Source organism: Artibeus jamaicensis, unplaced genomic scaffold (assembly GCF_021234435.1).
Source record: "Artibeus jamaicensis isolate MK-2021 breed Jamaican fruit bat unplaced genomic scaffold, CSHL_Jam_final scaffold_369, whole genome shotgun sequence".
NCBI classification, from domain to species: domain Eukaryota; kingdom Metazoa; phylum Chordata; class Mammalia; order Chiroptera; family Phyllostomidae; genus Artibeus; species Artibeus jamaicensis.
This window is the reverse complement of record NW_026522042.1, coordinates 7,939,625-7,952,136: the sequence shown is the minus strand read 5'-3', so window position 1 is coordinate 7,952,136 and position 12,512 is coordinate 7,939,625. Positions and strand designations below refer to the sequence as shown.

General features: G+C 45.3%; 1 protein-coding gene across 1 annotated transcript in view; it reads right to left on the bottom strand.

Annotated features, from left to right (window-relative positions):
• Positions 1 to 7,961: 7,961 nt before the first annotated feature.
• MROH2B (maestro heat like repeat family member 2B) overlaps positions 7,962 to 12,512 on the bottom strand; it is a 54,229-nt gene continuing 49,678 nt past the window's right edge. The window contains exons 41-45 of the mRNA XM_037138506.2: positions 10,599 to 10,754; positions 10,184 to 10,318; positions 9,700 to 9,802; positions 8,506 to 8,571; positions 7,962 to 8,128 (exon numbers count right to left, since the gene is read on the bottom strand). Of these exons, the coding sequence (XP_036994401.2) occupies positions 8,022 to 8,128; positions 8,506 to 8,571; positions 9,700 to 9,802; positions 10,184 to 10,318; positions 10,599 to 10,754 (567 nt within the window). The 3' untranslated portion in view covers positions 7,962 to 8,021. The remainder of the gene's footprint in view (positions 8,129 to 8,505; positions 8,572 to 9,699; positions 9,803 to 10,183; positions 10,319 to 10,598; positions 10,755 to 12,512) is intronic.

Sequence of the window (12,512 nt, the reverse complement as noted above, 5' to 3'; positions counted from 1 at the left end):
AATGCCCTTGAAACAGAGGAGGTTCTTTGTGTTCAGGTGGGGTGTGAGAGGTTGCAGTGTAGCAGGCAGGAATATCTGACAGGTGGCCCCTGGAACTCTACCCAGGGACCAGCTGGACTAAGTGGCTCATTGGGGTGAGGCCTCCCTCTCCACTGGGCAGCTGGCTTACCCAGCATCCCCTGCAGCAGCTCATTGGGCATCTACACATAAAATCGTCAATCACTTTTGCTTTTGGTTAAGATAAAAATGTATATTAATAAAGAAATTTGAACCCCACAATTTGTTATTGGTTCTATACTTTCTATGCCTACCAAAATTTCTTACAATCACAAACTCATACACCCAGTAACCCACCGTAAGCATTTGGATTATATGTAAGACAAATGTAACAGCTAGTGGAGGTGGTCATCATAAACTTGAAAATAAACTAAGATACTTTGGGTATAAGATGAAGTACGTGTTCTACTACTCTCTCTCTCTCTCTCTGTCTCTCTCTCTCTCTCTCTGTGAAGTAGAAGCGAGAGAGGAGGAGAGGTGAGGCAAGAGAAGAAAAATGAGAAGAGAGAGAGAGATTGGGTCATTGTTGTGTGGGATTAGCAGAACTGAGCTCCCACGGGCCTATTATGTACCAGTCCGCTGTGATTTTTCCTCCTTGATGAACTAGTTGAAGTGTATTCTCTACTCGTGTTAGGAAAGCAATGATCTGTTTCTCATTCTGAGCACTGAGCCAGAAAGCAACCACAGTAGGAGGCAATTTCTGTTAATATGTGAGAGACCAGAGGTATGTGCATGAGTTTCAATTACCTTGGTCTTTCAGGCAGTTCACACATTTGGGGACAGGACAGCTGATGGCAAGATAGGAGCCCTCACTGTGATAACCGCAGCACCTACAATTTGTCTTTTTATTTGTTCCTGTCAGGCAAAAACTTCAGATTTACCTTCAGAACATCAACCATGTAGGAAAATTTCCTTTTTCAGCCAAGGGTTAACAGTACCAGATAGAAAGAGGGTCGTTGCTTCACAAGGCATGGGCTGAAGGTGAGAAGCTGGGCAGGAGAAGAAAAACAAATGTCCCCTTTGATTCACAGGCTGTGGTCAGTTGCCTGTGAAAGAACAAACATAAAGAACTATCCCGTCCTCACTTCTATTTCCACACATCCCTCAGTGAGGAGACTGGTTCTGAATTACAGGGGAGGGTCCTTAGGCACAGGATAGATCAGTGAGGTTTGAGACAGACAACCACTGACCTGAAGAATGAAGCATATGTAACCCTGAATGAAGGACCATTGTATAGCAATCAGCTGGCCACATGGGCTGGGAACACAGAGAGGTGTCAAAGGAATTTTCCGTAATAGTGAGAAGGAGTTTCCCCATCAAAGGAGAGTTTTACCAGACATCCTCAAAAGAAAGTGCTTCCTATGAAGGGCTGCAGATTGGTGTGAAGTGAGAGCCACTTTACGTGCAACCCAAACGTGCATTGTGACAGCATTTGATGAAGGGCCCTAACTGAACTCCCAGATACTGAGCACCAAGGGGAACTCCTGAAACTGGGTACGATGGAAAACTGTGGACAAGCCCATTCGTTGGATGATTGCAGCCGTAAAGGATTCAATACTTTGGTGTGATGAGAAGACTTTCAAAGGATCTCGAGTCTCCTAGAAGTGTAATGATTGGCTGTTTGCTATGGACATGGTGCACAGATGCATTAAATGTGAGAGGAAGGCACCTTTAAGGATCTGGTTCCAGATCTCCTCTCAACTGGTAAGAGTCGTGTTTAGGGAAGTGTTTCTCGTGACGTGGAAATGTAGCTCAGCCTCTATGTTGAAAACCAGTGGGGATCGAGTGGCATGCAGGACCACAGCCACAGAGAGGTTTTCCCATGGGGAATCAGGCCTGCATTGTACCTAGACTGCTATGAGACTTGCTTTGGCTAAAACCCTCTTACCCTGAATTGAGGCAGAAAGTGCTTACTGTAACTTCCTAAAGTCTGTGCTAATCCTCCCAAGTATGGACTATAACCAGTTCAACCATTTTCCCCTCTGATCTGTAACATCCTTCTCTTTGAAGTAATTAGCAACATTCTTTCCTTTGTTATCTGTAAAAGGTAATCACCTGCAGGAACCTCTGCTTAGTAAATGAGGACTGTCCTCCATGCAATGTACCCAGAGAAGCAATAAAAGCCTGTTCAGGCAGGGGCTGGGGCCCTCTTGCCCTCACTGTCTCAGAGAGTCGCCACGCCATTCCTTTTTCTCCACAGGACTTCTGTAGTCTGCGTGTAGATCCTGCAGGCCAGGATCTACAACAGTCAGGGCTTGGATGGTTCTGTGCCCCTTCTTGCTCAGCATGCTGCCTGTGTATACTCAATATAATGTCCATTTTCCGTAGTCATGGGGGTTAGTCTTCATAGTCCTTGGCTAGTTAGCAGGAGACTGAGTCTGGAGACAGCTCCTGTGGTTCCCGGGGGAGTGCTCGTCCTGTGTCACAACAACGCTGGCTTCCTGCCAGTTCAACAGGCCTAGGATGTCACGTTTGAGCTGTGTCTTCCCAGGTAGGGTGGAGTTAAGGAGCTGTGGGGGGTGGTCTCTTGCTACATGTACAGGGCTGCTATTCTGAAGTGCTAACTTAGACATGCTTCCAAGGCACAAAAGACAAAGCATAGCTATTTAAATTCAAGTTAGTCATTGGGAGGTTTTTGATTACTGTTTCAATCTCCTTACTAGTAACTGGTCCTGTCATTCTTTTTTCTTACAATATTCCCTTAGTCTAAAACCCCATTGCCCACTCCTTGATTTATCAGTTTATCTACTCTGTTAGTACCACATGAAAGCACTAATTTTATCATTTCACTACCTTGACCAAGAAGGTTTTTGGCTTCTCATTGTTTTCTGGATACGGTGTAACTTGATTTGTCATTCGATATTTGTGCCTTGCTATGTAGCCATTGTTATCTATTAAAGCCTTTCTGCCACCGTCACATGGGGCTTCTTTCCATCTTTCATCGAATGCTGTGGACTAAAAAAAGGGCCATACCACAAGTCCGGACCACTGGCCTGGCACAGTCTCATGATCCCAACCCTGAGCAGAGCCTTGGAGGGTTGGATGTGGGATAATTCATAATTTTCTGATGACTCCACTGAAACCAGGGTAAAGATAAATTCCAACTCCCCTCTGCTCTCCCTGGAAATAAAACGGTCCTGGTTAACCTGTTCTGTGGGCTAATCAGCAATTCTCCAGACTCTCCAACTCCAAGCTAGAGCCTCTTTTTGACCATTGTGCATTTAAGAAGGTGTCAGAGCTTTGGTCAATTTAATCCTTGAAATTTACCTCTGAGAATGGTTGGAGGAATGTAGAAGAAAATATTTCTTATCTTGTGTTTTTTGGTGGTTCTAAGATAGAAGAAGAAGCTATGAGTCATGGATATTTATAAAACTGTGTTTCCAAATGTATCTTACTTTCAGGATAACCACATAATTCAATAAATAAAATCCAGGATAGTTCATCCAAAAGGAATACAGATAAGGGAGGATGTTTTGTTGGATGAATAGTTTGACCAAGTAGAGGGAAGAAGCCAATGACATTTCTCAGGACATGACTTGGGGATTTTCTACACACACACACACACACACACACACACACACACACACACACACTTTTGTAATAAAACCCACTCTCTTTCCTCATGTTGCACTTGACTTCCTCCCTGTCTAAGGATATCTGCAGTAAATGAGTAAAAAAAAATAGCAAGAAACGGTCATTCCCAGTTGCAGCTGTATAAAATTGCTTGTCAGAAAGCTGCTCTCACTCCAGGGCCTGGGTAGAAATGCCCGATTAGCTCGAGGTTGCTACCAGGTCTGAACTGATGGTGCGCTCTTCGATTCTGTGCTTAGGTCAGGTGAAGGATAATGGTGGGATTGGGGATAAAATCAGGTAATAAGAAAACGCTATTAGAAAACCTTTACTATAATCTCAGAGTCTCATGAGGGCTTCAGAAGAAGGGGCTAGTCTTGTACTTTATCCTTGAAAATAATGGTCGCACAGGGACAATTCCAATTATGCAATCCCCCTGGCTTAATTGTCTGGAATCTTGTTTCTTCCTTCCCATCTCTGATCTTTGTTCTCCTCTATTCTGGGGAAACTGCCTTCTCATCAGGGTCAGCCAGGCTGAATGTCCTTGGTTTTTCAGCAGAACATTGGCTCTCACTCTTGGGTTAAAGGGCAGAGAGAGTCCTGAGTTGCAAAACGCCGCAGTTCAGAGCCCTGCACGGAAGTGCTAGCCCATTAGGCAGTCTGTGATCATCGCAGACTCACTACCCTCAAGTAAACATGAGTCAAAAAAAATGATTACATGGTCTACCAATAGGGAGGCAACAGGAGGGAGACTGGACAGAACCTGTAACTTACTCAGTAGTATTTGAACGCGTGCTGCTTCTGTGGTTCTATTTCCTCGAGACCCTGGAGAGGCTTCTCTCACTTGGGTTATATGCCTGTGTTTGATCCATCGGTGAACTGCAGAGGCCGAGGAAGGATGGACTGGGAAGACAGGCATTGGGTGGGGCTGCAGGAAACTCTTTAGAATGAATGGCAGTCACTGGGATTAATGCACATTACTGTCAGGGAGAGCAGGTAGAGTTCCATTTCTCCTGTCACACACAGCCTGCCTGTGGCTTATTCTGTCTGATATGAGAGCAAGTGAGAAGGCTCTGCCGGGGCACTGCAGAAACTCAGACGTGGCCGAGTGGGGATCTTCTGAACAGAGGGGATGCCTTATCTCCAGCCTCCCCAGAAGGCTAGGAACATGAACACATGGGGCAGGGGGGGGTGCGGATGATCAGCTGGCTTTATATACCAATCACTGAGTTCATGTTGATACCTGTGACCCTAATGATAATACGTTTGTTAATTCACTCATACTTATATTGCATAGTTAACATTTACTGAATGATGATGCTGTGCTGCATTTCTAAAGGCCTTATGTGTACAGAAATACATTTAATCCTCACAATAGCATTTTGACATAGATAATTATTACCCTAATTTTACAGATGTTAAAATTGAAGCACAGATAGGTCATGTGATTTTCCAAAGTATCACAGCTATGAGAGGAGGGGCCAGGATGTGATTTTTAAAAAGTCTTGGAAATTCTTGCCAGGGTAACATTTTCTAATTTTCTTGACAGGGAAGCTGGCTCCCCCCAAAGTGAGTGACTTGAGAGAGGGCAACACCATGTGCGACCTTGCCTTGGATCTGAGATTAGGGTTTAGACAGACAAGAGTTCAGCGGTGATGTGTATTACATGTGGCCATTCTACCTAATTTCCATCAATAGATGATGAGGAGGATTCTTGGCTAGGTGCTAGGAAGGGTGAGAGTAACAATGGGGATTTATAAAGGAGGATCAGTCAAGGTCTGGTGTCATTTAATTCATACATCTGTGGAGAATGTCTTATAGTTCTTGGGTGGCTCAGCCCAAATTCTATCTGACCCTTTGCTCCATGTTCTGGAAATGCCTTGTGCAATATTGTAGCTATTAGTTACATATGACCACTTAAATTTAATTAAATTTAAAAATAAAAATGTAATTCCTTGGATAGACCAACCACATTTCAAGAAGTTCTGAGTTGCCACGTTTGGCTAGTGGCTTCCCATGCAGGTCAGCACAGATGTAGAACTTCCCCATCGGAGCAGAAAGCTCTGTTGTACAGAGATATCCTGAAAAATCATTTGACTTAAAATAACCTGCCAAAAGGGGTCAGCTAAACCCATGTCTCTTGCCTTCTTTCCTTGCTCCATTTCATATGTTAGCCTTGGGAATAACTTCTGACTCCATTAAGTATTTAATGAAAGCTATTACCCAGAAAATGCACCTATGCAATTACACTCAGAAATTTGCATACTGCTTTGGTGGGATCATGAACCCTCTGTGTAACAGTTGCCCACAGGTGCAGAGCAAATTACCTCAAACTCAGTGGCTTAGAACAAGAAAGATTTATTATTTCATACAGTTTCGTGGTTCAGGAATTCAGGATGAATTTAGCTCAGTGACTCCAGCTCAGGACTCTCATTATTAGAGTATAGTAGGGTGATCAGATGTAGCAAATAAAATACGAGATGCTCAGTTACACTTGAATTTTAGATAAAAAAATAAGGAATTCTTTGCTATACATATGCCCCAGACAATAATCAGGACATACTTTTACTAAAAAAAAAAACCATTGTTTACCTGAAATTCAGATTTAATTGAGCGTTCTGTATTTTAACTCATAATCCCACCAATGTGCCAGGCTTCCCTCATCTAAAGATTTTTCATGGATTTATTTCCGCGATGGAGCATTGCAATGCCTGGGAAGTTCATCCTGGTTGTTTGCAGGAGGCATCTGTGCTTCACTCGGCAGCTCCTTCTGGCTGCTTGGGGGCCCTCTTGACAGGACAGCTGGCTTTCCCCAAAATGAGCCACTATAGAGAGTGCAACACCATGTACGACCTGGCCTCAGAAGTCACACTTGGTCATTTCTGAAATATTGATTGCGCAGGTCATTTCCATTTTTGTAGGCATTGTGGGAGAGCACTACATGAATCCCAGCAGGCAAGGACCACCGGAGGTTGTCTTGGAGCCTGGCTCCAGCCTCTAGAATTTATACACTGATTTCATAGAATAAGCTCCATGAGGGTAGAATTTTAAAATATTTTTTCCATAGTTGTACCTCAGTGGCTATAACAGTACCTTATAAATTGTAGCACTCAATAAATATTTGCTAGATGATTGAATACATGAATCTCTGACCTAAAAGACCCCTTTGGTCCCTAGAAGGTTTTGTAAGAACAGAAGATGCTCCCTCAGAGTCTAAGGATGGAGAGATTAGAAGGTAAGTAACGGGAATCTGTAGAAGGGATACATCAATTTAATAAAGCTGCTAATAAATCATCACGAAGGCGGCACTGTGTTAGAGATGCCTCTTTCCATTCACAACTCTATGTATGGCCTCTCGGGTATGCACTGTGGAAAAGGGCCCAGAGTTCTGATTCAGATGCTACACAGAAGTCTAACACATGCACACACACAATTCAGAGGGAAGAATGCTCTGGGATAAAAATCGAGAGGAGACCATGCGATTTAATAGAATGTCAGAAAGTTTCTATTGTGGAAAAGTAGCTGGCATAGTCCTGATGCATAAATTATAACACAAGAAAGAACCCGGCAGCTTTAAGCTTATCATAAAATTGCTTATTAGAAAGAAAGGTGTGTGAGCAGTATGAAGTTGGCTAGTCTATGACACAAAAGGGCTGTGTGTGAAAAATCAGTGAAGCCTCTTGAAGGCTAGAGTGGGATCTGAGGTGATCGGGCATAAGAAAGAGTTCCTAAAAGTCCTATGAAGCCTGCTTTGCTAAGAGTGCTTTCATTCATATGATAAAGGTCCGAGCAGGAGATTAGTATGTCTCCCAAAGTTTCTGCAACCCTCCTTCCTGACAGACACTGACTCAGATTAAGCCCTCAGATCTCTTTGAAATGTTATCTACTGTTTGATTTTTGCCACCCTGTATTCCTGGGTATTACAACCCAATAAAAGCCCCTGGAGGAAGGGGCTCTTGGCCTTTCTCCTCTGACAGATTGGCCACCTCTCCTCCCCAAGCAGATCGTGTCTTGGTAGAGTTACTTTCATCCGTGGTGGATGGGGGGACTTGCTGGCAAAGTTGCCCCCACAGAAAATAGAGTGGCCCTCTTCCCCACGGCAGCGGAATTGTTTCCAGCTCTGTTGGTTGGGGTACCTGCAGGCATTTGAGTGTCTCGACCTGGAGGGCTAGCCCGTGGCAAAGCCATGTGGCTGCTGCCACTCAGTATATTTTAGGTTTGACTTTCACCTTGTGGAGGCCCCCGGGGAGGCCCAGGTGGGTGAGGAGTCCGACACCTGTTCAAGGCCTCACCCTAGGCACCACGTCCCTCCTTTGGATGCTGCAAGCCTGTGAGTCATGAGGAGAAGACAGGAGTCAGTCACAGAAAAGCCTAGTAGTTTATTTCCTGATGGCTCAGGGAAGGATGCTGACCTCTTTACACCTTCTCAGGAGGGTCTGCAAGGCAGCTTCGGCTGCCCTCTGGACACTGATACAGGGGTCCTGCCGCAGTTCTTGGAGCCCTTAAATGGAGAGAATGACAAGTCCGGTGAATGGGAAATGCCCAGGCCTGAGCTGAGCCATGCTGGGAGGCTCCCCGCTAAGGAGCAAGGCGGGCTTCAGGTTGACGTGTTGCTGTGAAAAGTAGGATTTGGGAACCGCAAGCTGAGATAAGCTAAGAGAAGATCCTGACCCTGAGATGAAAGGACAACTGGAAAACTGTAGTCTCTTGGGCATGATGCCTGTGCAGGCGTGGAGCTGGGGATCAATTTATACCCTGAGAAATGTCTAGGGAGCATCCAAGGAGTTTCTGGGCAAACGTGAAGCTTGGAGCAGTGTGGGCTCCCCCTTCTCTCAGAATACAGCAGTACGCTGGGCAGGAACTGGGGCTGGTACTCACGTGTGTTCAGTTGCTCTCTGTCTAATGACTCCACATATTGGTTGGTCAAGTTAAGAACAATGGCATCTGAAATCAATAGGAGAAAAGGGGACTAACTTCATTATAGAGGAAGAGGCCATGGGCCTGGTCCGAGGTTAAGTGGTCTGGCTACTGAATGAGCAAATTACAACTCCCCTTGCACCCAGGGGTGATGTGAGGCTCATGTGTCTGGGGTCCCGAGTGCCACATCTGAAATGGTCACTCACTTGCGTCTTTGAGAAAGCTCATGCTAGGTCCTCCTAGGGAGCGTGCCGTCCATTGTCAGGGTCTCAAGCGTGCGTAAGATATGGCCCTTGTCTTCATAAAGTTTACAACATAATCGGGAATCCCATACACGATCCAATACAGAATCCTCACTCTTTAAAGTGGCCAACTAGTGGGCCTGTGCACAGCAGGCTTGATCAGTTGGAACAGGCATCATGCTAAGGCTTAGATATTCATGACAGGAGGGTCCTTAGAGACTCAGTCCCTTTCCTCTCTTATCTTATAGGTCAGACAAAGAAGCGACGCTGACGAGAGAAGTGAGTCGTCCAGACTCACACAGCAGAGCCGAGGTCTGCCGGCACCTGTCCCAAGGCACTTTTCCCCTGTATTGTGTTGCTGCCAAGGCTCTCAGCTTGGCCTGAGCTTGAGTGTATTGTTCTATGATAAGAGATGACACAAGGAAAACATTTAGGCAAGGGGCAGCAGGCTTGGAGCAAAGACCTGGGGAAAAGAAGGAGCAATGACTTGGGACCAGAAGCACAAAGGGCCCAGTATGGAGAGTGAGTGTTGGAAAGACAGAAGATACTGCAGACTTTCATGCACAAAAGAGAACAGGTTTGCTCCTTTCAGAGGAGATGTTGTAAGACAAAATTTCCTTCCTTCCTCCCCTTCCTTCTTTCTTTTCTTCCTTCCTTCCTTCCCTCCTTTTCTTCCTTCCTTTCTTTCTTTTTTTCCCTTCCTTCCTTCCTTCCTTCCTTCCTTCCTTCCTTCCTTCCTTCCTTCCTTCCTTCCTTCCTTCCTTCCTTCCTTCCTTCCTTCCTTCCTTCCTTCTTTCTCTTTCTTTCTTGTCATACCTATTGCTCCAGTGTTCATGTTGGAGCAGCTGCAGTCGGACAACAGCTTCACGGCAGAGAGCAGACTCACCTGAGTGGAGGGGTGGCCCGCTCTCACCTGTGAGTTTGATGGCTGAGCTCCTGATCGTCTCCCAGCTGCTGCTGAAGAAGGGGAAGGAGTGTGTGTGCAGGATCCACAGAATTTCCTGGTTTTTCTTGGCCTAGAAGAGAAAGGAATTGCAAAGAGGGAAACTGGAATGAGACCCTTTACCAAAATCAGCAGCCCAGAGGCCCTAAGGAGGAAGCTCTAAAGGCCAGTGAAACTCACACAGACATTAATTATTCTCTCAGCTGTTCCAACTTAAATTGAATCGGAAAGGTACCGGGCTTATGGGACAAAACAACAGAGGTGTTTCAGGAATTGGGGAGAACAGAGTACAGCTAGGACTTGGGAATTATGGCGGGATACCAAGGATCTCTGCCATCCTTCCAAGACACTTCTGCGTCTGGCTGGAGCTCCCTTGCCCTGCTGGTTGCCTTTCTGGGATTGGCTGGGACTCTCGCCTGCATTGTTTTCCAGGCAGAGTTGACAGCACACTCACCAGTTTTGCACAGAATTGCCTATAGAAATCTCGGGCCCTTGGTGGATCCTGACCATCAAGGAGATTATCTAATACCCCGTAGAGTTCCTGGAGGCCCAGAAAAGGGATGGAGACCGTCAGGGTATCACGGCAAGCCTGCAAGACAGAGTTTTCTGCGTCACCGTCCATAACACTGGATCCCCTTCCAGAGGGTGAAATGCTGACTAGTGTTGGGAAAGGAGAATGTCAATGACAGGAAGGGCTTCCTAGTCCATATTGGCACCTTCCCAGTGTCAAGGGAGGAAGAGTGAACTCTGGAAGAGATGAAGAGAGAGAAGGTAGGAGTGGAGTGGTGGCTTTCCAAGTCAGACATGGTATCTAGGCACATCTGGCCATAAGGGAGGAGAAGGGGCAGTTGTCTGTAAGGTCCACTTACAGCTCCAACTTTGGGGTTGGGATCCCAGAGGTGAAGAAGGAACGATATCATGCTCTTTTTTATTTCTTCCGCAAAAAACATCTTCCACCTTCTTCCTGTTAGGGATGCCAGATTCTCAAATAAGACGATGGCAGTCAGTCTCACATCATCCTGTTCCTGTGGCGACAGATGCAGGTCCTGGGTGAGTCCCCCTTTCAAGCCATTTCCAGCCAGCACACTCAGCTCCACCCCCACCCTGGCTGGTGCAGCCCATCACAGTCCCAAATGTTCCTTTTCTAGCCACCCTCTGACACACACTCACTATAAGAGTGTTAATGGCTGCGGGCCTGGGGTCTAAGTGATACCGTATAATGGGAGACAGGGTTGCTGCCTCTGAGAAGTGAATGGGGACATGTGACCACAGGAATGAGAAGCAGGGAGCAGAAAGCCAGGACAGGGCTCCTGTTTCTTTTTTATGTACACAAATCAGCCTGACTGCATCATGGGCATGAGTTGTGGGGCCTCTGATCCAAATTTCCCAAAACCTAGGACCTTCTCCAAGATTCCAAATATTTTCTAACAGAATTACAGGCCGTTCAGAAATTTGGACTTTGGGTCTCAAAGAGAGGGGATAAACAAAAATGTGTTTAGCCTTATTCTTGCATATGTGGAGTTATGGAACTTCTTTCCTTGTCATCCTGGATGGCAGGCAATGACCCTAAAAACTAAAGGGTAACATGGCGGAGAAAGACGCCCTTCTATTGTCTCAGATATTTTGCCGATGAGGTTTGGCGTTCTGAGAAACTCCGATGAATTTTCTGGAGAGTTTCCCCCTGACCAGGTCTAGAAAATTAGTGTAAAATACCTATGTGGAGGGCACGGGGATGAAGGACCGAGTTCCAGGGAGCAGACTATTGTTTAGATGAGCAATAAACAATGGCGCACAAGAACATTGCCTGAATGCAAGGGAGGGAAAGTGGAGAAGTGGATTTTGATGGTGAATTACAGGTCTGAGAGGGCATGCAAACAAAATGCAGGAAAAAAGGAACCTAATAAAGATTTCCCAGAAAAAAAAAAAAAAAGATGGCCTGTTGAGAAAGGGCCAGAAAAGTTAAACAAAAACATGAGATATGAGTTTATATGGTAGAAATGCTATTTAAATGTACTAGAAGTGTGGTCAGGATATAGATTTTTTTAAAGTGTCATTTTTGAAAAGAAAGCAGACCAATAACAAAGTACCCATAAGGCATTTACTTTCTAAAAAATTGGAATTTAAAAAAAAACTGATGACCTAAAGATAGGGTAAGGAAGAATCAACAGATCGGGAGCATGAAAGAGTGGGAAAGAGAAGTGCTGAGGTGTCTCGGGTGCTGAGAGGGATGCTGGCATCTGAGGTCCTTGTTCAAGTTGAGAAGATGGACTCACAGAGAGGGAGGTGATTGCTCAGGGTGGCAGCGTGGGAGAGAGTGGCCAGGTGGGCCTGGGCATGGGGCAGCGGCCATACTTCTGGTTCCACCATTTCACCAAAGTGTTGCTGTGCTATGAGAAGTCCAGGAAAATACTTAAATATTGCAAAAAAAGGAGGGGGAACTTGGAGATTACAAAATTATATGTTTAATCTATAGGAAATACAGGGGCAAATTATCACAAAGTAGAGTCACATATATTTGCAGAAAGAGAACATTACTGGACAATAAATTGCATGTCATCACCAAGACTCAAGTTTTATCAAACTTTTATGCAAACACAGTAGGAACTGATACCTATTAGGAATGAGAAAGGTCGACCCTAACAACCTAGAAGACTTGAGATTTTATGTTCTGCAATAAGAGGGAAAAACATTATCTTGCCACAAATGTCCTTGTGATTATTGGAGGCTGAGATCCAAAAAAAACCCCAAACTATCATCACTCACTGAGTGAACAACAAACTGAG